Source organism: Podospora pseudocomata (genome assembly GCF_035222375.1).
Source record: "Podospora pseudocomata strain CBS 415.72m chromosome 1 map unlocalized CBS415.72m_1, whole genome shotgun sequence".
Taxonomy (NCBI): domain Eukaryota; kingdom Fungi; phylum Ascomycota; class Sordariomycetes; order Sordariales; family Podosporaceae; genus Podospora; species Podospora pseudocomata.
This window is the reverse complement of record NW_026946363.1, coordinates 5,883,793-5,905,399: the sequence shown is the minus strand read 5'-3', so window position 1 is coordinate 5,905,399 and position 21,607 is coordinate 5,883,793. Positions and strand designations below refer to the sequence as shown.

Sequence of the window (21,607 nt, the reverse complement as noted above, 5' to 3'; positions counted from 1 at the left end):
GCAAGTCGGGAGTGTTGTCGGGGATTTGATCTGACAAGCGGGCAAACAAAAGGCTTGTCAGGCGTGGCACGGGCCATTTGATTGAATGCGCTAACAATATTTGCAGCGAGTAGTCGTAGAGAAGAGTTATGGAGGACAGCTTCCCCCCACCTGGTTCCGACACGGGATGCCCCAACGCACAAAAATCCGGGGTCCGCTTTTCGACAGCACCAGTAACAAACAACAAGATGACATCCCTCATTAGACAACCGCCCCTCCTCTTCCCTGCAACAGCCAGGCACACGGCCACGGTCATTTTCATCCATGGCCTGGGTGACACCGGTCATGGTTGGGCCTCGGCGGTCGAGAACTGGCGTCGCCGGCAGCGTCTCGATGAAGTCAAGTTCATCCTGCCTCATGCTCCTCAAATTCCAATCACCTGCAACTGGGGAATGAAGATGTCAGGATGGTATGATATTGTACGTAGTTCTCTTTCACTCCCTCTCTAGTTTCATTTCACCTACTGACCGAATAAACAGCACACGATAGACGGCAACGCCGAATCCCTCCGAAAAAACGAAGATGAGGCGGGCATTTTGATCTCTCAGGCCTACATTCACGGCCTGATCCAGAGAGAGATCGATGCCGGCATTCCGGCGGAACGGATCGTTGTCGGTGGCTTCTCCCAGGGCGGCGCTATGAGTATCTTTGCAGGCTTGACCTCCAAGGTGAAGCTGGCTGGCATTGTTGCTTTGTCTTCATACCTGGTCTTGAGCCTCAAGTTTGCCGAGTTGGTACCAAAGCCTCAGGTGAACCAAGACACTCCCATCTTCATGGCTCATGGCGATTCGGACCAGGTGGTGAACACACAGTTGGGCAAGAAGTCGTATGAGTTGTTGAAGGAGATGGGGTATAAGCCCACGATGAAGATTTACCCGTGAGCCTCACATCGCCTTTGTCCCATAAGAGTCGTGAAAAGCTAACTGTCGTATTAGTGATATGGGTCACTCGGCGTGCTTGGAGGAACTGGACGATGTCGAGGCCTTTTTGAGGCAAAGACTCCCTGCCTTGAGCAAGGAGGAGAAGCCTGAGTTGTAGTTATTAAATGTTGAGTGCATCCGGCACGGCGCAAAGATGTATTCTCGACTGGCAAACAGAATTGCTTACAATGCATATCAGCTTTATGAAGGACACACTCTAAGGCCCATCAGTTATGTTGAAGGTGGACTGACGTTTTCGTGTAAGTAGTGGAATCCATATTTGACTGGCCGATATTAAGAAAAAAAGAAAAAAAAACCTGCTCAAAACAGTAGGCACATGTCCACATGTTTGACGTGGTGTCGATCTGAAGCGTGATCCTGCAGCGGACACAACGTCTGTGCAACCCCACGGCCGCTATCTTATCAGACCCTTGACCGCTACGAGACCCGCTGTTGGCCCGCCGCGAATCACCAGCAAATCCACCCCTGTAAGCCGCTTTGGTCCAGTACTCGACTCGAGGCAGCGCCGTTTGTTGCCTTGAATCTTTTGACATCTCTGACGACGACATCGCTGGCGCTGTTTTCTCCGACTTTTGTCATTTCCTTTGGGATTTCTGCTGTCGCATATCTGTGTTTCTGGTCTTTTCTTCTGAGAAATCTGTCTATAAATTACACCTTTCCGTATTGTATCAAAGAAACCAACCTTTTCAACTTCAAGAAACACACCGCCCCACCTACGTTACTATCTTCCCCTCCTCACCAGGAAGACCCCATCCGCTAAGATCGACGAGAACCCGCCTGGGCGTCATCCCGAATAGGTGCCCGAGTAAATAAACACCTGATTCGACCCCTCACCTTCACCGCAGCCACAAAGCTGTTGCGTGGTGACTGTTATAAAGACGGAACAAGAGCAAAGCGCAAAATTTGGAAACCGGCGAATGATACTGGGATAGGAGACCAACTTCAACATGCAGTCTTCCTCCCATCCCCCGGGGATGCCACAACGGCCACCCTCCCCCTCCCCCAGCCAACTTCCCCCCATCCCAGGCTCGCCAACCTACTCCTACGCCTCCACCGCCCAACCCTCCCTCTCCCAGTTCAACCTCCCCTTACCACCCCCTCCCCGACCAGCCCACGCAGTCCTCACCAAAGCCGACCTCGAAAGCTCCCAAACTGCCTACGCCGATTTGCTCACAACCGCCAAAGCCTACCGCCTCGCCCTCGCTTCCCTGTCCACGGCCGCCAGCGCCTTCGGCTCCGCCCTCGAAGCATGCGCCCGCCTCAAAGAAGCCCGCGCCGAACCGCTCGGTCCGATCAATCCAGGGTTGTTATCAAACGGCAATACAGTCGGCGGCTCGCTCTCCAGCTCTTTCCACGCCGGTGGCGGCCCCCAAGGCAGTAACAACGCCAACCCCCCACCGCTCAACCTCAACAGCAACGTCATGAGCAAAAACGCCTGCACGGCTGACGCCCTCTTGACGGTGGCTGGTCTGCAGCACCTGGTCGCAAACCACAAGCACATCCTCTCCGAGACGGTCTACCGCTCTTTTGAAGTGCCCCTGCTTCACGAGCTGGATAAATGGCGGGGCGCGGTCGAGGACGAGGAGGAGAGCTATGCGTCTGCCGTGGCGGTTCAAAGCAAGGAAATCAACCGCCTTGAGAAGGAGGGACTAAAACTCCACAGGCAGAAGAGGAGGGATGTGAACATGTTTCGGAACCACCTTGTCGAGCTGACCACCAAACTAGACGGGCTGACGTTCTTGCACGGGGAACACGCGAGGACGCTGCTGAGGGAAAGTCAGGAGACGAGTGCGAGGATTGTGGAGGCGAGTTGCTCTCTTGTGCGGGCAGAGGTGGACATCTTTGAGAGCTTGGCACGCAAAGGGTGGACGGGGGGTGGGCTGGAGGAGGTTTTGGAGAGGGGGGTGGATTTGTTTGCTAACGAGGGAGAGGGGGGGATGATGGGGGAGCACGTCATGGGGGGATCGCCGGGGAAGGAGTTTGGGGGTGGAGGCGTGGGAGGTGGGGGGGAGAGTAAACTGTTCAGTATACTACCTCCCAAGTCAATACTGGCGAATGATAGCTCGGGAGAAGGGGGGACGGTGAGGGGGGTGAGGGGGGACAGCTTGCTGATTTCTGCTGGAGGGGGTCTGGAAGGGCAGCAGGGGGATAGGTATCAGAGCTTGGCGGGTTTGGTGGGGTTGGATTCGTTGAGGGGCATGGACAAGGACGAGGAAGGAGGAAGTGTTTTTGCCGAGACGCAGCAAGGAGGGCAGCAGTTTAATCGGAGCAGGGGGGTGAGACCTTTTAGTCCGCAGCCGCAGCATGTGAGGATGAATCCGGACAGGTTGTTGGGGACGAGTGTGGAGGTGGATCATGACGGGGGGCTGGTGGGGATGGAGAAGAAGGATGACGACGAGGACAAGACGGAAACCGACGATGAAGAGGCGCATCCGTGGAGGAACGAGGGGTTGAGGAAGAGGAGGAGCTCGTCGAGTTTGGCGAGCGAGACGGGGAACTTGTTGTTGAGGGACAGGAGTTTGGTGAGTACGAGTTTGGGCGAACCCCAGGAGAGGGTTGGGGGCGGGGAGAGTAGTTGGAGTGTGGCCGACACAGAAAGGAATTCGCCTTGAGGGGCCAGTGTTGTGATCAAGGTGTGTGAATGCTGTGTGTGGATGAGCGAGAGAAAGAGAAAGAGAGGTTGGATTGGCATGATATACCCCTTTTAGAACATGACGATATGTGTAGACGTTTTTTTTTTTTCTTTTTTTTCTTTTTTTTTTTTTTTTGCATGGCAATTATTTGATGTTGTTGCTACGAATAGGGGGTTTGTTTACAAAGTATCTATGAGGCTGTTTTTTTTTCTGACTGCATACAATAGCATAGCGAATACACTGTTACCAGACTGGTTTTTTGACACATAATCTCTCCATTTCATTTTTGTACAATTGCCCCCTTCCCTCGCTAGGTGTAAACAGTTAAAACTACAAATTACCACTGCCCGCAACAACAAATCCTAAACGCCTGCCTATTTATGCAACTCCGCCGTAAAAAGTGTCAACAGGGGCTCAGTCTATCAACTCATTAATCCATGCCAAAAAAATCCTCTGTCTCCTTCTTTGTCTCCTTTGTTCTCCCTCCTTAGTCATCTTGGTCTGCTGCCTTCCGGATATCACCCCCAAACAACCCAAACAAGAAATCCAACCACCACAAAAACTTCCAGTACAGACTCGCAGCCACCCAGTCAAACTCGCCAAGCTCGGTTCGTGGGACCTGAGTCCCGATCATGGCGCCGTTGAACCAGCTGATGAAGGGAACGTAGTGTGCTACCCGCTGGGCGACCGACGGGGCGGGCAGGAGAGCTTGTTCCATGGGAAGGAGCTTAACCTTCCTCACTTCGGGGATCAGCCGGCAGAAATCATCCGCATCTTTATCCTGTTGCCGGGGTTGCTCGGCGACGATATTGTCAAAGGCGAATGGGTTGGGCGGTGTGACGGTTCGAGAGAGAGGTTGTGTCTCAAAGTCGGTAGAGGCGGCTGTGCCGGTGTCTGCTGTGTGACTAGAGGTGTGGGAGAACCCAGAGTCGAAGCTGTCGGGGTTGAGCCAGGCTGGGTTGAAGCCTGCGGCGGCCGCGGTGCCAGCTCGGGGCTGTTGTTGTGACTGGCGTCTGCCGGAGTTGGTGCGCTGGATGCCGAAGCCGGCGGCTATGGATGGGTCGGGAACGGCTTCGTCGCGCGGAGGTGGGAGGCCGGTGTATGGCTCGGCAAAGACCTGATGACCTAGGATGATTTGGGGAGAGGCATAGATGGCTGCTTCGGCGGCCTCGGCGGACTCGAAGGTGACCTTCACCCAGTGCAGCCCACTGTCGGCTTTATTAACCTTGGCGCGTTCTTCTGGGGTGAGAGCCTTCCGGCGGGCGAATGCTGGGTCCCGGAGTTCGGACTTGTATCGCCTGCTCTCCACTGGGGGGTCACGCGAGTAGTCCTCGCATATTCTCCCTGCGAGCTGCTCGTAGTGGTTGATGGCGGCATATTGCTGTTGGGCGGAGCGGTACCCTCGCAGTATGACCTCGGTTGGCTCTTTGGCCTTGATGAATTTGGCTTCTGGGGGTACCTTCTCGTCGTTTTGGGAGAGATTCTGCTGAGAAGTCGATGGGTGAAGACTTGGACGCCGTTGGTTCTGCGCAGCTCTGTCGCTTTGTGATGGCGCGGGGACCTGGTTGATGGGGGCTTGGTTCGCGATCCAGTTGCTAAAGATCTTATCGGCAGCGGCTATGGTCGGATCTTCTTTTCTCGCAGGCGTCGCGGTTTTCGACCTCGCCCGTCGCGTCGACTTTCCAAACGACCCTGTCTCGTTGACTGCCTTCCTCGCTCTCAGCGAGCCATCCTGCCTGTTTTCCTCCATGTCAGTCGCGGCGGAGGGGGGTGGCAGATGGTTGTGAAATACGGACTGTGGAAAGACCATGGCATATGGTCTCTTGATACCGTCGTCTCCTACGTACAGCTCGTCGTCTGGCACGTTGTGTAGGATTAATGGGGCCATGGTTTCAGGCGAACGCAGGGAGAGCAAGACAGCTGAGTAAGTTTTGCAGGGAGGGCAGGAGCCAATGGAATCAAAGGAAGAGAGCTGCTGTGAGAATCGAATATGCTGTAACCACAAAGCGAAATGGCCGGTTGAGCCTTTGTAGCCTGTTCTCCGAAGCTGCGAGAAAATGCCACGCGATTTTTTCAGTGGCTTGCAGGACCCCAATTCTTGATCTGGCCCCCAAAAGTCACCAAAGTTGTCTACCCAGCAACTACAGGATGGAGCCCCAGGGGAGCTTGGGCCACTGTTTGTGGTGTACATGGGGCATATCCGGTTAGAAGAATAGCAAAGAGCAGACCCGCTTGGAACAATAGCATTTGCAGGCCCCACTTGAACTCTTTCCGCCAAGTAAATATCTGCCGGAATATTGCTGTAGCCAGTTTTCTCAAGCAACAGTAACGTTGGATATAGGACTAGCGCCCCGGCAACGACAGCAACACCACGCACGGTTCCACCAAAATGTCATCCGATCACTCCAACGACGAGGCGCCTGTAGGCCCCCAGCTGCGTTTCCCCAGGCTGCCCACTGGGGGCGCTAACAGCGCCTGGGAGCCTGCTGAAAACATCCCGGCCCGCCGCCAACCTCAGCGACCTGCGCGGCTGCAAACAAACCAACCATCTTTGAAGAGGAAGACCACGAGGAACAGTCACCAGAACAGTTCCTCCCCGAGCTCCAAGAAATGGAGGAGCAACGACGACAGAGAGAGGGTCGGGCCCCAGAGCCCAAAGAACCCAAGGGGCAGGCGAGCGTAGCGCAGGAACCCAAGTACCTGCTCTACATTCGCTTGCCCATCAAGCGCAGCGACTTCGTCGATCCGCCGCTGGTACGTTGCACGCGCTCGCACTGTGCCCGCCTTGTGAACTCACTCACTGACGCCGGCATAGATGGACTGGAACGAAGAGAAGTCGAACGCGCTTTGGAGTATCATCTCCGATAACTCACGTTCGGGTGGAAATATCAACTGTAAGCCAGTTCATTCTTGTGTCTTTTGATCTGAAGCATGTTACTAACATCTAGGCAGGGAACGAGCTGTGAGAGCCGCATGTTGCCTTGTCGATGCAAGACCTCAGTGTGTACTAACACTGTGTGCTTATAGAGCTTCACAATTCGAGGTGACCGTCGATTTCCTTATTCAGATGGCAAACTACCTCACAGATCGCCATGCAAGCCAAATCCGCGCTCAGATGCTCAAGGCAGCCACAGGTAGGGGTTCTGCTGCTCCTTCACCCATCCCCGGCGCCGAGCCTTCTTCCCACACCACCCATTATCCTCAGATATCGGAGCCGCTGAGACGCACTGGTTCGGCCAGTGGCAGAGCTCCTTCTTCTCTTTCTATGCGCAATGATCGCAAAGATACTCCGTCTGCTCCTCTCCCAAGACAGGACGCAGAGTATGCCACCACCGTCGGAACCGGCCCTTCTGCAGCCAAGCCCACCACCATCCCTCTCCGCCCTGCTGTCTCGCGCAACTCATCCGCCGGCACTACTATCCCAACCCAGACCCAGCTCGGCATCAGACCAGCCCCTTCTGTCACCTCCACCCGATCTACAGGTCGTTACATGTCTTCTTTCTCGTATCAACAGCGCGAAGGAACAGATCAAGATGACACCTCCACCTTCGGCGCCGCCCAGCCTTCTGTCTCCGCCAGCCCAGCTGCCTCAGAAAGCGAAGAGGACTCGGACTCTGACGACTCCCCCGTCCAGAGCCGTATCATTCGACGTCCGCCCCGATTCTCTGTTTACGGCGACCACCGCGCTGGATTCGACGGCCTTGCCGAAGAAGACGAGGATGAACCCGAGCCTGCGTTCTTACCGCCCCCACATCAACAACAGATGGATTTGGGCGCTACACTGAGAGGTGCCCCTGTTGGTGTCACCGGCGGTGGCGAGTTCAGCCAAACATCTGATTCATCAGCTAGTTCAGCGGCTATCGTTCACCGTCCTGGAACTGCCCTGGCAGCCGGTGGGGGTAGATACCCTGTTGCCGGTCAAGATCACATTCATGGGACACTATCCCCGAGAAGCAGAACGGCCGAGCTGAGAGAGAAAGGAAAGGGGGTTTCCCGTGAGGGCAGCGACGGCACGGGCACTCCCAGCATGGGGAGCAGTTTTAGTGATCTCGATGGTGAGTTTTTACATCATCCCTACCTACCCTTTCTTTCAGCCGGTACCAATCGTGCGTGTGTGTGCAATAGACGCTTCAGTCACCCAGTCAGCCCTGGAAGAAGCCCTCGCGAGCCGAATGCAAGACGGCACCATCGGGAGCAGGATGAGCGTCATCGGGCATGCGATCAAGAGTCGGTATTTGCCCAAAAGCCCAAAGTCGCCCGAGGGGAAGCGTTGAGAGTGGGAGAGGAAGGGGGCGCGGAGATTCATGGGAAAGTTTGTATGATCAGAAATGGTTTAACGGAGGTGGACTGGGGAAGCTGGGACGGTGGACAGGCGGTTTACGGGTTGATATTTCGATTGTTCATGTAGATGTACGCATGTATAGCGCCGGCGTTTGGGGTAAGGAGCGCGAGCACGCGCGGAAGGCGTTCGGGCGCGAATTGATATTTGCTTTTTGCAGCTGATCAATGATGTCTGGGTGGTGGTTGTGAGTGTTAGTCTGGTGATCCCGGGGAAGTCGTGTGCTTCTTGTCCGAGATGTCTGTGAAACTGTCTTGTGGTGTTTGGATGCTGGGAATGGATTAATGACCGCGAGCTGAGGCGGGCTATCTGTCGTACCCAAGACTGGCAATCGTGGACTGGCGGGAGGCGGCTCTGACTAGACGGCCGTGCAATTGTTGGGCTGTATGATGATTTGCAAGTGACCATGGGGCAGCAGCAAAGAAAGGGCGTCGATAACCGGAGGGTCCAAAGTCCGCGCGCCCTCCGGGCAGCGTTCAACAGAGTCCCCTATCGCGAATATTGCGGTCTAGGTGCTTCGACACTGTGATTTAGGGAGGAGTTGGGCTGGGCTTCTCAGACCCAACTACCGGTGGACAACCTCGGCGATGTTTTCGAAGGTCTTGATATGACGAGAATGACGAACGCGAGAAGATGGGTGAGAGGAGGGTTTCAGTCAGGCATCGTGACATATTCGCATATCTACCGTATAGTTTGGGCACCAAGTCACCCATCCGCAACAGCAACATTGTCGCCGGGCTCAAATTGCAGATAAGACGAGACTGTAGCATCTCCCCGGAAGGAGATGTTTCCGCGGAAAAAGAGTCTAGATTCCGAGGAAATACAGCTCTGGACAGATCCAGGTTACCCCCGCGGAGAAGAGGCATCACATCCTGCGGGATGTTCAGTAAAGTCGAGGGAATGTATGGGTTAGGTTTCTTGGGAACTTTTTGCGAGATGGGTTGGGTGAGTTGGCTCGGAAAGATACAACACTTGGACATGGACTTGACAGAGTAGGTTTGATAGGATGTATGTGAGAGGAAGGCACAGAATGGGGAACTGCTTCTCCGCGGATTACCCCTTTGGGGTCATCCCAGCGGTGGTGTTGAGGGTGGGAAAGTGTGGGACGGAATTCTTTCCGGCGTGATATCTCGACTTCGTGCATTGACTGCGATGGCACGCAAAGGACAGGACACAAACTTCCCTGGGTTGAACTATGTTGTAGAGTTAGGCACGGAATTGCTCCCGCATTGCAGAATTCACCCATCACACGCAGCTGACTGACTGAGGGCGGAAAGGCGGAGAGGGACGGCGGAATGGAGAGTCTTCCCCGGGTTGAACTGTGTGGTACGGAAGCAAATATTCATGCTTGAGTGCGGTGGCAGGCCCCATTCTATAATACAACTTGGCCCGGAAACCCCTATGGCCTCCGACAACCCATCTCAATCACTTCCACATTTTCGACAGCATCAGGTTGGATCCGGAGGTCAATATTTTTCCCCGGCGGCATTTTAAGGACCGGAAACTGCCAGTCACTCCGCGGTTGACACCTAAAGGCGATCCGGGAGCATGGATTTCCCCCCCCCCGTGGCGAAAAACTTCAGAGAAGCCTCAGAACATCTTCCGGGGAGTGTTGCCGAAGCAACATTTCATATGCGCGGTCCTGAGCGGTGATCCAGGAAGCATAAAGTTCATTCCCCGGGGACGAAGACGTCGAGGAGGCATCAACTGGCTTCCGGAGAAAGTTGCGGAAGCAGCAGTCCATATACGCGGGCGGTGATGATACCTGAGGGAAGATCCGGACGCGATATTTCTCATTCCCCGGAGGCACAGACGGCAGGGACGCAACGTTTCATATACGCGGTCATAGCAGCGCATGGATGCTCCAGATGCTGCCCGCGAGGTGTTTGGTGAAGATGAACAGCGCTCCGGATGTTCAACGACGACACCCGCGGTGGCCCGGAAGGTCGACATGCATTCATACTCGTTCCGACTGTCACCATCGCGCAGGCCAGGGAGCTTGTGGTGTTATCAGCGGTGACAAAGCCAGAGTCGATTCATTTGAAAGATCCTCAGTTAGAGGTATTTTTTGGGGAGGCCTTTTGAATATAGAACGGCGGAGCAGTGACATCGGGATTCACGACAGCAGTCTGAAGACGGCGGTACGGGGGAGCGACCCCCGTCCGGCGGCGAAGAGGTGCCGCTCCGGACCAGACCCAGAAGAAGCGTGGTCCGGAGGTGGTGAGGGTCACCCCCAAAATCATGATTGTATAGAAATGACCTTTCCCCTTCTCACCAACACATGGTCTTGACGCCGAGACGTCTCATGAACTCGGACAAACCATCTCTTATCAGATATCAACTCCACCAAACCTCAGCCCTCGGGAGCTTTCCCTCTGGCTCCCTGAGAAAAAAGATGTCGAATTTCTGCGCGCAAAAACATGAATTCTTGCGCAGTGCCCCACATCTTCCACTTCCCAGCGGTGACTTATGCACCCAGCTGCAGGCTGCCAAGGGAGAAGTTGCAATGCAGTGATGCTATTGGTCTGTGTCTTTTTCGCACTCGCGTATTCTCCCCAATCGTAGAATTTCATGGCGAGACCCACAATTCTTGCGGACCTGTCTCTCCTAAATCTGCGCGCAAAATTTCAACTCTTGCGCGCAGAAAATCGAAACTTCCCAAACTCTGAATTTTTGCGCGCGCAAGAAATGCTGAAGCAATTTTTGCGCAAGTGTCTCGGACTGAGAGCTGGGGCTGGGTGAGCACTGTGGAGACGACATGGGTAGGCGAAAGTCTCACGTTGGTGCATGTGAGCAGTTCATTGGGTGAGAATCATGGGAAATTGATGGGAAATTGATGGGAAATTGATGGGAAATTGATGCTATCGTGTGCACAAAATCATGGTATGCTCGCTTTGTTGTAAACGTGCCTTCATTTTTGCCGTCAGTCTGGCATCAAAAACAACTGTCAGGATGGCCTCACAGTGCTATCATGTCGACCAGTCGCTTGCTGATTGGTCAGTACAACGTGATGGGTGCACAGGCTCTCAGCCACAGAAACTCAACAACGAGTTGCATACCCTTTCCATCTGGCTTGGTTGATGACCGCCAGCGAATCAAAATGCAGAACTGATCGTACGACATGAAACATGCCTCGTACATCCTACTGAGGCCATCGTCATTCCTCGACTCGATCACAGTTTCCGGAGACTTATCTCCTACAAAGTTGAGTTTCCGGAGAAGTTTCTCCTTGGTTATATTGGCTTTGTTTCTTCAAGAGCACATCTCTCGGAGAGGATTCTCCGAGATATCATGAGTCTGAGATCGTGAGGAAGTAAGCATCGAACTTGATAGGCCTTGAAGGGATTCTGCCGGGGAATATGCTCCTGAACCGTTCGAACCTGCCCTTTACAACCAGAGAGGCATCATGACAGCTGTCGTGTCGCCCTTTCGGAGGTGGCAGTTGAGAGGACTGATTGTTGGGTTCCATCAAAGCTTTTGCCGTGCTTGCGAACAACTGAGATGGCGAACTGCATCCAAGTGTTAGCCGATGGGTTATCATTGGACGGTCTCTAAGCTTATGAGACCTTTGCTAGATGCTCTTCTGCAATAGATCCTCACCGGTGTGGATCTGTTTGAAGACTGCCTCCACCATTTTGCTTTTTCATGCTGCATTCTCGTTGACCGGTGCGGGGATTTTGCCTTGGCGAATGTTTCTGGAGGCTGCATTGGGGATAACTGGGGACGTTGGGTTGTTTCAGTAGTCACCCTTCGATGGTTTCGGCTTACTTGATTGAGGTATCCCTCGGCGATCATGTTCGCCTGCTCTTGTCCCGAGGACGAGATACTGCAGCGATACCAGGCAGCAAGAGATGGAGATTGGAACAAGTGCCGGTTGATGGTCGATGATTTTCCCCATGCCGAGAATCCATCGAGTTGCGCAGCAGGATAGTGAAAACAGTTGATAACAAGAAATAGCATTGACTGGTGCGGTCCTCGGGGCATCTCATGTCGATATCAGCGGGGCGAAGATGCAACTGGGTTAGGGTTGGCAGTGAAATCGGGTTAGTGACCCCCGGATTGTGGGTTGGGGGAGTTGTCAGCAGCCGAGACGCTAAGCTGGGATCACTCGGTGCGGCCCGCGAAGGATCTCTTGGCTTGTCGCGAGCCATTGATTGCACTTTTGGGGAATTCAACGATGCCCACACACTCCATGTCCTGCTCTGTTTTATTTTCTTGGTGATGTTTACGTACCTCGAGCTGCTCCTACCAAGCTCTTCCTTACTCAACGACCTGACCACTCGACGTGTTTGCGGCTCGGCATCTCGCCCAACACCAAAGACCAACCTATCGACCTCGCCTACGTTCTTTGATCGACTCTTATCGTCGTCATTTTGGGGGCCTCTGGACCGAGGCTTCAGTTGTACGTATCCAACTCAGAAAACTTGGAGCCTTGGTGGAAATAGGCGCTAACAATTTCTGGCATGAAGCCTCTACAGTCTAGTATCTCGTGAACGCCGCAAAACAATCCCCTAAAAACAGCTCACCAAAATGCCCCATGATCTAACCTTCCTGCACACAATGCCCGCTATGGCGGGAATGGTACCCGAAGCTTGACGAAAAAATCTCCCCTTCGTTCCATCATCTCTCCAACAACAGCCACTGGGCAACCAACTTTTGCCCCTTCGAATATCGTCGGCCCATATCCAGCTTACTCAGGAGCGGGAATTCTGCAAGACCCCATTATGTCGAGGTCTTCTCAAAGGAGCGAGATGCTCCAGACTTGGGGTCAGTACGGAGGGTGTGAAGAACAGGAACCTGCAGCACCGAGTAAGTGATTGCTCGAGCCTTGATTTAGCAGCTTTTGCCTACCTTCTTCTTGTTGCTTAGTTTGTCCCTTCGGATCTGGGTTCTTCCAATGGATATAGTGTCGAAGAGGCAGTTTTGGTTCTTGGTTCGATTCCATGGCGGCCGGCGTTTTACCCTTGCTCGAGCTGGGCTCGCCAATCTCGTCTCTATTCTTGATCGATATCGTATCGCAAGAGCTCCCGGATGCTCTCTTGGTGTGTACCAGTTCTATGGCATCGCCCAGCGCGGGGCCCGCAGCCCGCTCCTTCGCCTTGTTTTCTATATCGAGATCCCGACGAGCTTGCAAGATTCGACAGTAAAAGACACCAACTAGAGCCAACAAGACCAGGGTGACTGTGATAACGATGACGGCGATCTCGGCGGCGGTGATATTAACGATATTGCCGGTGCCTCCGAGCTTGTCCTGGATGGCATTCGAAGACTGGTTGAAATCTGCATGGTCACCCCCAGGTGATCCAATATAATCTGGCATTTTTGGTCCCTGAGCGCTTCGTCAGTTGCAAGGACTCGCCGACGGGACCGATGAGTGGCCTAAACTATCCCCAACGTACCGGAATTGCGTATGGGTGGATGGCGAAAGGTTGCCACGCGTCGACACCGAGTGTTGGAGTCGTCCAAGGAGTCAAAATCTTTGTCCTGTCAGTTATGTTGTCGAGGAGGCAATCTTTGGACGGACCCCCTGATAAAGTATTGACTCGAGCCGATGAAGGAAGCCTACTCACTCTCCGCATCGCCGGATGACTACCGGTCCCGACGTGCCCCAGGGAAATCCGGGGAGACGCCAAGTTATGGAACTTGCCGACAATCGCAAACCGAGAGCAACTCCATGGCTACCTGCAAGAGCGGAGCGGTCAAGGTTTTCAAGTCACCAAGAGCACAGTGAACTGATTGGGAACTGGAGACAATGACGGGACGGCGCCAGTGCCTCGTACAAGCGGGTAGCTGCCACAACACAGTGAATCAGCCAAACTCAGCCGCTCGGTTCAGAGCGGTTAATGCTCTCGGCCAAGAGTTTGTGTGTCGGATCAAGGGTCCAAGTGCTAGGTTTGGTGAGCGCTTGGGAAGTGAATGCTGCTCCAGCTCTTCTTCGTCCCATCCTGTCAGCATTGGTGACAGTGCCACCGGATTTGAGCAATCTATGCATGCGATCTCGAGTTTCTCGCTCATCCTCCAACCAAAGCCCTTACCGTGCCCTAACCGGGTCTTCTTCCCTCGACAAGAAGGCCAGGTGGACCAGGCAGCCGAACCCACGGATACCCGCGCAGCCGACGATGGACCACTGTATCTAGCATCTCTGTTTCTCCTGCAGCATTCCAGATCAGCATATATTAAACGCTACCACGGACCAACCTCGTGTATCATGCCCGTGGGTCACCGACTTGGGGACGGATCAACTGCAAGCGCCTCCCGACATTCTCGGCAGGAGGTAACTGGAGCACAAGAAGATATTTCAGGGGACCCTGCTCATCGATCCTTCGAGCAAGGCACCGAGGAATATTACACTGCTTCATGCAGACAACGCTGCTGCGAGACCAGATCTCCGCTGTCAGATGGTCAGATGACCTTAGCGACTGGACAGAAGGTCTCTATGTCGCGAATAGTCACATTGAAATGAACAGCATCGAACAACCTCATGGGCAATCGCAACAACCACAACATCACCACAGAGCCTGTTTCAACAACCGAAAGCGCCAATTTCACCGCCCGCCCCCCCAATTCCCGGTCCCAGATCGATCGAGGCATTTTCATTCTCCTACAAATAAGTCTCATTGGCCACGGAGAATATTCCCATCATGGTGACTGAGACTTCAGCACGTAACTCACCTCGCATGTCAGCACCCTATTTTGACACCTCATTTATCTTTTTCTCGTGCGTGGGTCGAGCATCTCCTCAAACAGGGTGGCCTTAAGGACTTAAGCGCACTGATCAACGGTTGTACTTGTGCCACTGTCGACCGTCGAGATGGTGGTACACATTCCACACATCGTGATTGTGATTGTGCGAAGAGAATCTGCTTTGTGTTTGGCAATCACGTTGATTTGTGGAACTTCATCGCCAGTCAGCTGTTGCCTTTTTCACAGTAGATCTCTCCTCAGGCTATGCTTCAAAAAGTACCCGGCTCATGTCTAAAGAAGCGGTGACCAGAGCTTTCCGTCTTTCCAAGTCACATCTCAGTCTTTTGACTTGCGGTCCCGAAACGTGATTAGACATTCCGAAACGGATGCTTTACTGACACATAAACTTATATGTTCTCTGGGCCAGAATCTGGAGTTTCAAACACTCCCATACTGGCATTCTGCCAGACACACGGCCATAGCAGGCCAAATGTTAGCCAGTCGTAGAAATGAGAAACAGAGCAGAATGTTTTTCTTCCTCGACTTTTACATGAGTGCCTATTTCGACTCCAAAATGGCAACAGCTCGTGGCTGAGGGCAACCGTCAACAAGAAGTAATTTCTACCACTTACCTCCGTGTTTTTCCGACAATCCGAGCAAGTCGCAGCTGTATTCTGAGCTGATTGGAGTTGAGGTTCAAAAACATGAAACCAGACCCCAGACCCAAACTTGTAAAAAGCCTGGCCTGAAAAACAAAAGCTCACCCGCCCTCAAGGGGCGGGCGCCGAAAACCCAGCTACGAAAGGTTTTGCAAGGAATCCGCCATCGAGCTCTTGGTGAGCCCGGCGGTGGGCAGCGGCGTGGGCAGCCCTGATACCCTTGCCACTTGACCACAAGGGTTGTTGTGATGAGGGTAACTGAGGCTGTTGGAAGGAGTATGTTTGAACTACTATACGATACACTCGACCACCTTTCTCGCCCACTCCTGACATATCAAGCCCCCTCACCAGCAGCGACCCTGCATGTGCAACATGACAATGTGTGATGAGGTAAGCCGACTGACCAAGTTCAACCTAAGCCTACACATACGAAACCACATCAGCACTCTCCCGTGCCAAATGAAATGTTGTGATTGTATCCCAATTGTGCCTCTCAGAATCCCAAAATGACTGTCCCAGAAAAAGATCTCCAACCAATGCAAAGTATGTACACACACTCCAACCCAGGAGGTCAATAACACTCACTCTCCCAATACGCCGAATACGTCTGCTGAGCATCCAAACGCAAGCTACCCTCCACCGTATCGCTCCACCTAACCCCTTTTCTCGGAAGCGTGACCTTATCCTTATTGCTGTCTGATCCGGGGTCTGATTGCCTTCTCTTCTTTGGCGGTGGCGCACTGACGGCTTCAACACGGTTATTGTTATCAACATTTTTGTCTTTGACAAGATCCCCCACCACCGTTTCCCCACTTCCATCATTATCTTCCCAATAATTCCGCCTCGACTTCGACCACTGCCTCTGATGCTGCTTCGCCAACAACGTCGTCCTCAACGGCTTCCTATTCCTCGGATGAGGCACCTTGATAATAGGCGGCTCCCTCACCGGCTTGACCACGTGTTCGGCCCCCCTCTTCACCTCACCCACCCCCATCCCATCCTCATCCCCCCTCAGCGTTCTATCACTATCGCTTCTATTCACCGCCCCGCCCCTCTCCTTCTCCAACGACCCCGCCGCCACCATCGCCCCCAAAATATTCGGACTCTCCTTCCTCAACTTATTCCCATTTCTCCTCCTCCCCATCCCGCCAGCAACAGTAACCACGTCCCCGACCCCTTCAATCTGCTCCTCCATCCCATTCCCTTCATCTACCAAAACAAAAACACACCCGCCAACAACCCCCAAAACAGTCAACAACATTAATATCCACGCCCCCGCCCTACCCCCCTGACTAACCGGCGGCCACGCACCCGCCCGCTGCAACGGATCATTCCGACCCATATCCTGCCCCCCCGCCCCCGGATCCCCTTTACTCGTCCCCCCCTTTCGATCAGTCACCGGACCATGCCTCTGCCCAATCATATTCCCCAACACCACCTCCATGGCCGCCATCTGCTGGCCCACCCCCGTGCTCCCATCCCACCTGGGCCCCTGATTCCACTTCAGCCCGCACATTCGTCCATTCGCCCCTCCCCTACACGTTCCCGCGGCAGCTTGGGCAGAAGACTGCAGCAGCGGCTTGATCCTGTCGTATGTCCAAGGCGCCCATTTAGTCGTGGCGGCCATCCAGCGCGAGAGGTAAGCTTTGAAAGACTGCTGGTCGAGGTCACAGAGGTCGACGGGCTCGCAGGCGACTTCGGTCATGATGTCCTTGTTGGGGCCGGTGAAGAAGACAGAGGTGCCGTTCAACAGGCCGTCGACACGGTCTCTCCAGACGGACTGGACAGGGCCGGTGGTGTAATTGTACAATGCCGCCGCACCCAGCAAAAATGCGCCAGCATTGTAAGTCCACTGGTAGGGGGTTATTTCGGAGCAGTTGTTGATGTGGGTGCCGTCGTAGATGTAGTAGTACTCTGGATTGATGAGGTTGGTAGCCACCATCCAGTCCCAGGCTTTGTCTGCCCAGTCGGCGTAGGACTGGTTCCCTGTGTACAGGGCCAGCCGGGCAGCCAGGTTGAAAAAGCAAGCCTGGGATATGGAGTTCTTGTAGTCGTAGCCGTTGTTCCAGGTGAAGATCTGCCACCGGAGGCCGCCGCCGCAGTCCTCAGCGTCCCAGCGGGCGGCCTGGGTGTTGAAGACAGCTTGGGCGAGGGAGAGCCATTGTGGTTTGCCCGGGGGTGGGTTTTCAAAATTGTACTCGGCGGCCGTCATGACGGCCATGCCCCAGAAGCCTTGGTCGTCGTTTCCTTCGGTGACGGTTTGGTTGGGGGGCATGTAGTCGTTATTGGGGCCGGTTTGGAAGAGGAGGCCTTCGGTGGCGAGGGCGTTCCAGCGGGTGTCGCCGGTGTAGTACCAGTAGTCAATTAGAGCGCCCATGAGGGCTCCTGCTTCCCACCCTGAGCTCCGGTTGGGTTAGTGTGTGTGAGGTCTTTCATGATGATTCTCTGGTGGGTTGGGTAGCAACCCACAGTAGTATGGCTGTGGGAGCAAACCAGGGGTGCCCCCTGGTTTGTCTCCCGAGTAGAATGACATCATGTCTTCGGTCATGGAGCTCGCGACGGATTTGAGAGAGTCTGCAGGGTGTCATAGAGTCAATGCCGGGACTGTGGTCAGGATGTGGTGCACCGAGCCTCACCCGTTGAGCTCAAATCAAGTGTGTAAGCTGCAGTGAGCTGCGAGATCGACAGTAGACTGGCTGTCAGCCATGTCCGCGTCGTTGCCATGGGTGTCGTCCTGCTAGACCCGGGTTGTCGAGCGCATCTCGGCCCTTGTATGGTGGTGGATGCCATCGAAGGGGTCCAGTAATAGAAAAACGACAGGCCATGAAAGAAAGAGGGCACTTATCCGGAGGCAATGTGGCATTAAAGAGAGGGAGATGTGACTTCTAAACTTGAAGCTTCGATAGATTAGCGGGTATCAAGTCATGGACTTGAAGAGGCCCGTTTCGTCCCATGATGGTAGAGCTTGGCCGTTAGCTCTGCTGCGCTTGCTCACATGGAACTGGCTAACAAACGGGGACCGGAGGCAATGGCCTTGGACGAAGAAGAGTTCGGCGCGCTTTCCCCGATGTTGGAGTCCCTGACCCAGCCTAGCAGATTGTCTTGCAGAAGTATGAGGCAGTTGGGACCCTGACTCGACCCCGGAAACCGTTGTGGCTGGAGATGGGCTGGTCAACATGGCGTCAGTTCTGCGCTAACAAGAAGTCGGATGCCTGGCAAACTTCAAAGTTGGAGATAGGGAAAAGATGCAGGCTGTACCTTCACTGACTCACAGCCATCTCAACGGCGCGGGAATGAGAAAGCCTGGAACTGGGGCTGATCCAGGAACACAGCAGTCCTAGGCCTGGTTTGAGTTGCAGCTGCGGTGCCGGATGACAATGGCGAGAATGGGCTTCAGTCTGACCACTTGGAGCGAACCACAGCCTCATTGTACAAACCTCTTCCGTGGAATTGGTCCAGCAGAGCCGCACTGCGAGACCATATTATCCACATGTGATAAGCTTGTGTCCTTGTGCGCCCAGGACCGTGAATCCGTTCCCCAAGATGGCTTGTAGGTAAGCTGAAGACTGTTGATGGATGTTTGCTGAGATGGCAGACTGATAAAACATATCGATAGATATGGTCAATGGAAGGGGGGATCTGGGGTTGGTAAAGCCGCTAGAATCGTCTTGGAAGTTGCGTGTAACTCATCGAACAAAGATGGAAGTTGGAATTGAGGTTGGCAGTGGTGTGGTAGAGTGGACCTGGAATGGTGTTACAACGGCCAGCCCCACTGCCAAGCGAGCCCCTCGGCCCATTTTCAACCGCTTCCCGATAAGCCAACCCTGTTTGTCTCAGCGCTTGTTCAACGTTTGCGAGAGCTAACAAAGACAAAGAAGGCGCAACGCGAGGCGCGTCGTCTGTCAAAGGGAACGGCGTCCAGATTCTGCAGATATTCAGCCTGGACACCCTTGGTTGCGGTTGTCTTCTCTCACGGTCCCAAACAATCGCAAACAATCCCACGGAGCATCACCCCACGCGCCAAGACATTCCAGCGATCTGGGGAAGACTGAAGCCACTGCCCCTTGCTCCCTGCTCCCCGCTGTTGTCGCCGGTCGCTAAGTCTTAGCGGCGTCCCAAGCCCATCACCCCCCCCAGCCGGGCAATAAATAGCAGCGGTCAGTGGTACCCTTGACGGCACGTGGGAGCCCCCAACTGCTGTTCGCTGTTCTGCTCGGTCTGGCCGCTAGACATTTTGTTGTGGATGCTGTAATCACGGAAGCCGGCCTGGAACTTCCCTCTTCCAACCCCCAACCATTGTTCAATTCAGATCCTGTCCTCTCCCGCCGTCCGCCGTCCGCCGTCCGCCCTCGAGCATTGCGTTGCCTCGCCTACGACCACGCCCGCGTCTCTGCCAACGCGAGAATTGCCAATCATGGCCGCTATCGACCCCACAAAGGTGGGAAAATACCCAGTAATCCTCAGTCCTGAGCTCCTGGGGAAGCCATCCAAGGAAACATACACAGGCATTCGGTGTAAGCGGAACCAAAAGACCCCTACTCTGCTGGTCTGGTTCAGCAAGGCAGCCACCCGACACAGCAGCGTGCGTTTACCACCAATCGTGCTAACAATATCTCGTTTGCAGATAACCACCGACCAACGCTCTCGTCAGACACAGCTCCGAACACGGCCCATCTCAAGAAGTCCGCCAAAGACGGTTCCTACAACATTGGCTTCGACGACAAGGGCGACAGATATCAATACAATGGCGTACGAACCGCCGAAGACAACAACTATACCCTCATATTCGATCCCACGCGCCAGGCCTTCATACTGCACCGCGTCGATTCCATGTTCCACATGAATCTGACAAGGACGCCAACGGATAACGTGGAAACATTACGAGAGAAGTTCCCCCAACTGGAGATCAAGAATGGCGGTTCATCTGCTGCCTCTGGTTCCAAGCCGCCGCCAACACAAGCGAAGGGCAAGGCGGCAGCCTCGAAAGCGGCGGCATCCAGACTCAAAGAAGACCCTCCAGCCAAGGCCAAGCCGGCAGCCAGAGGCGCCGCGGCCAAGAACACACCAGCAGCAAAGAATACGCCAGAGGCCAAGGGTAAAGGAAAGGGCAAAGTGGAAAAGAAGGGGGCGGAAGCTCTCTTTCTACCGGATCCCAACGCCGCCCCGCCCGCCGCACCATCTCTTCCCATGCCATCTGTTTCTGAGAAGAAGCGTGAAGCACCACCACCAAAGAAGAAAGTCGATGATGACGAGGATGATGAGGACGACGACGACGATGATTTTGGTCTCACAATCGAATATCCCGACGCCAAGCCCCCACCGCCTTCGACTTTCCAGCCTGCTGCGTCCCTCAATAGACGCTTTTCAGAGTTTGGCAAGGGCGCCTACGAAGAAGAGGAAGAGCATAATCACGAGGAAGACTTCCGGCACTTTCAGCAACTTCGCGAGGAGTCAGACGAGGATGAGGAATATGATTTTGAGGAGGTGGCGCCGGCCCCGAGTGCTCCGGTTTCGAGCTACGATTCTCAGCCTAGAGTGCCGGTGGAGGAGCCTGAAAAGTACACTTTTGATGTGGGCTCGTCAGATGAAGATGAGGAAGCCGAGGTGGATCCGATGCAGGGTGATTTGGAGGCGGAGCTTGAGGCAGCCTTTGGGGAGATGGATGAGAACGACAGAGGTAACGAGAGTGAGGTAAGCGAGGAGGAGTGAGCCAAATTCCGAACAGGGGTAGCTTTGATTAAGATATGCTGTATTTGCTTTCTTCTTGTCTTTGGTGTCTTGGTTTGGGATATTGAACTTTGGGAAGTTTGTGTTGGCGGTGTCTCGGGTTTCTTGGGTAGCCAGTTTGGGAAGCGGCAGGAGTTTTGGCGAGTGTTCACATTCAGAGGACAGGCATGCTTCGTCTGTTGAACATTAGTTCAGGGGTCGGTTTGGAGAAAAGAGGTAATGCCGCTGATACTTTGGGCGTAGGAAAAGTTGATGGGTGGCAGTTGGGCCAAGATTGAACATGTCACCGTAGCGAGCTGAGATTTGTAGTACAATACAAGAGGAATAGAGTACATACTGTGTTTACGGACTCTGCCTGTACCAATGGAAATGCTGTACTTTGATGCTCGCTTGCCTGACATAAAATACAATGACAGCTTAAGAGACCACAAACCTCAAAACCTCCTCCCACCCGACTCCTCGCTCATGACAAACATCCAGCCTACCCGCGTAACTCCTTGCTTCATAAGATCGCCAATAACATGCCAGCTTGTTGAAAGAATAGGCTCTATGTACAACACTCAGACAAATCCACTCTCCTGCCAA

General features: G+C 54.0%; 7 protein-coding genes across 7 annotated transcripts; 4 read left to right on the top strand and 3 right to left on the bottom strand.

Moving 5' to 3' along the window:
• Positions 1 to 149: 149 nt before the first annotated feature.
• Positions 150 to 1,077, top strand: QC762_119520 (uncharacterized protein; the record flags this gene model as incomplete). Its single annotated transcript, XM_062886389.1, has 3 exons — positions 150 to 458; positions 519 to 916; positions 975 to 1,077. The coding sequence occupies exons 1-3, from the start codon at positions 228 to 230 to the stop codon at positions 1,075 to 1,077; spliced, it is 732 nt and encodes a 243-aa protein (XP_062749473.1). The 5' UTR covers positions 150 to 227.
• An 850-nt stretch (positions 1,078 to 1,927) lies between these two features.
• Positions 1,928 to 3,592, top strand: QC762_119500 (uncharacterized protein; the record flags this gene model as incomplete). The annotated part of the gene is made up of 1 exon (XM_062886388.1): positions 1,928 to 3,592. One exon carries the CDS (start codon positions 1,928 to 1,930, stop codon positions 3,590 to 3,592), a length of 1,665 nt encoding a protein of 554 aa, XP_062749472.1.
• Positions 3,593 to 3,926: 334 nt separating this feature from the next.
• Positions 3,927 to 6,009, bottom strand: NUP53 (Nucleoporin nup53; the record flags this gene model as incomplete). The annotated part of the gene is made up of 3 exons (XM_062886387.1): positions 3,927 to 5,349; positions 5,410 to 5,956; positions 5,991 to 6,009. 3 exons carry the CDS (start codon positions 6,007 to 6,009, stop codon positions 4,101 to 4,103), a joined length of 1,815 nt encoding a protein of 604 aa, XP_062749471.1. The 3' UTR covers positions 3,927 to 4,100.
• A 145-nt stretch (positions 6,010 to 6,154) lies between these two features.
• On the top strand, positions 6,155 to 8,021 carry QC762_119480 (uncharacterized protein; the record flags this gene model as incomplete). The annotated part of the gene is made up of 3 exons (XM_062886386.1): positions 6,155 to 6,367; positions 6,429 to 6,507; positions 6,562 to 8,021. The coding sequence occupies exons 1-3, from the start codon at positions 6,224 to 6,226 to the stop codon at positions 8,019 to 8,021; spliced, it is 1,683 nt and encodes a 560-aa protein (XP_062749470.1). The 5' UTR covers positions 6,155 to 6,223.
• Positions 8,022 to 12,595: 4,574 nt separating this feature from the next.
• On the bottom strand, positions 12,596 to 15,159 carry QC762_119470 (uncharacterized protein). Its single transcript, XM_062886385.1, has 4 exons — positions 13,523 to 15,159; positions 13,352 to 13,429; positions 12,804 to 13,281; positions 12,596 to 12,749 (listed from the first exon to the last, which is right to left on the bottom strand). The coding sequence occupies exons 1-4, from the start codon at positions 13,529 to 13,531 to the stop codon at positions 12,721 to 12,723; spliced, it is 594 nt and encodes a 197-aa protein (XP_062749469.1). The 5' UTR covers positions 13,532 to 15,159; the 3' UTR covers positions 12,596 to 12,720.
• Positions 15,160 to 15,595: 436 nt separating this feature from the next.
• QC762_119460 (uncharacterized protein) lies at positions 15,596 to 18,641 on the bottom strand. Its single transcript, XM_062886384.1, has 3 exons — positions 17,932 to 18,641; positions 17,765 to 17,869; positions 15,596 to 17,692 (listed from the first exon to the last, which is right to left on the bottom strand). Exons 1-3 carry the CDS (start codon positions 18,083 to 18,085, stop codon positions 15,867 to 15,869), a joined length of 2,085 nt encoding a protein of 694 aa, XP_062749468.1. The 5' UTR covers positions 18,086 to 18,641; the 3' UTR covers positions 15,596 to 15,866.
• Positions 18,642 to 18,806: 165 nt separating this feature from the next.
• QC762_119450 (uncharacterized protein) lies at positions 18,807 to 21,372 on the top strand. Its single transcript, XM_062886383.1, is given in 4 exon segments — positions 18,807 to 18,849; positions 18,912 to 19,012; positions 19,032 to 19,809; positions 19,920 to 21,372. The coding sequence occupies 2 exon segments, from the start codon at positions 19,710 to 19,712 to the stop codon at positions 21,002 to 21,004; spliced, it is 1,185 nt and encodes a 394-aa protein (XP_062749467.1). The 5' UTR covers positions 18,807 to 18,849; positions 18,912 to 19,012; positions 19,032 to 19,709; the 3' UTR covers positions 21,005 to 21,372.
• Positions 21,373 to 21,607: the final 235 nt, after the last annotated feature.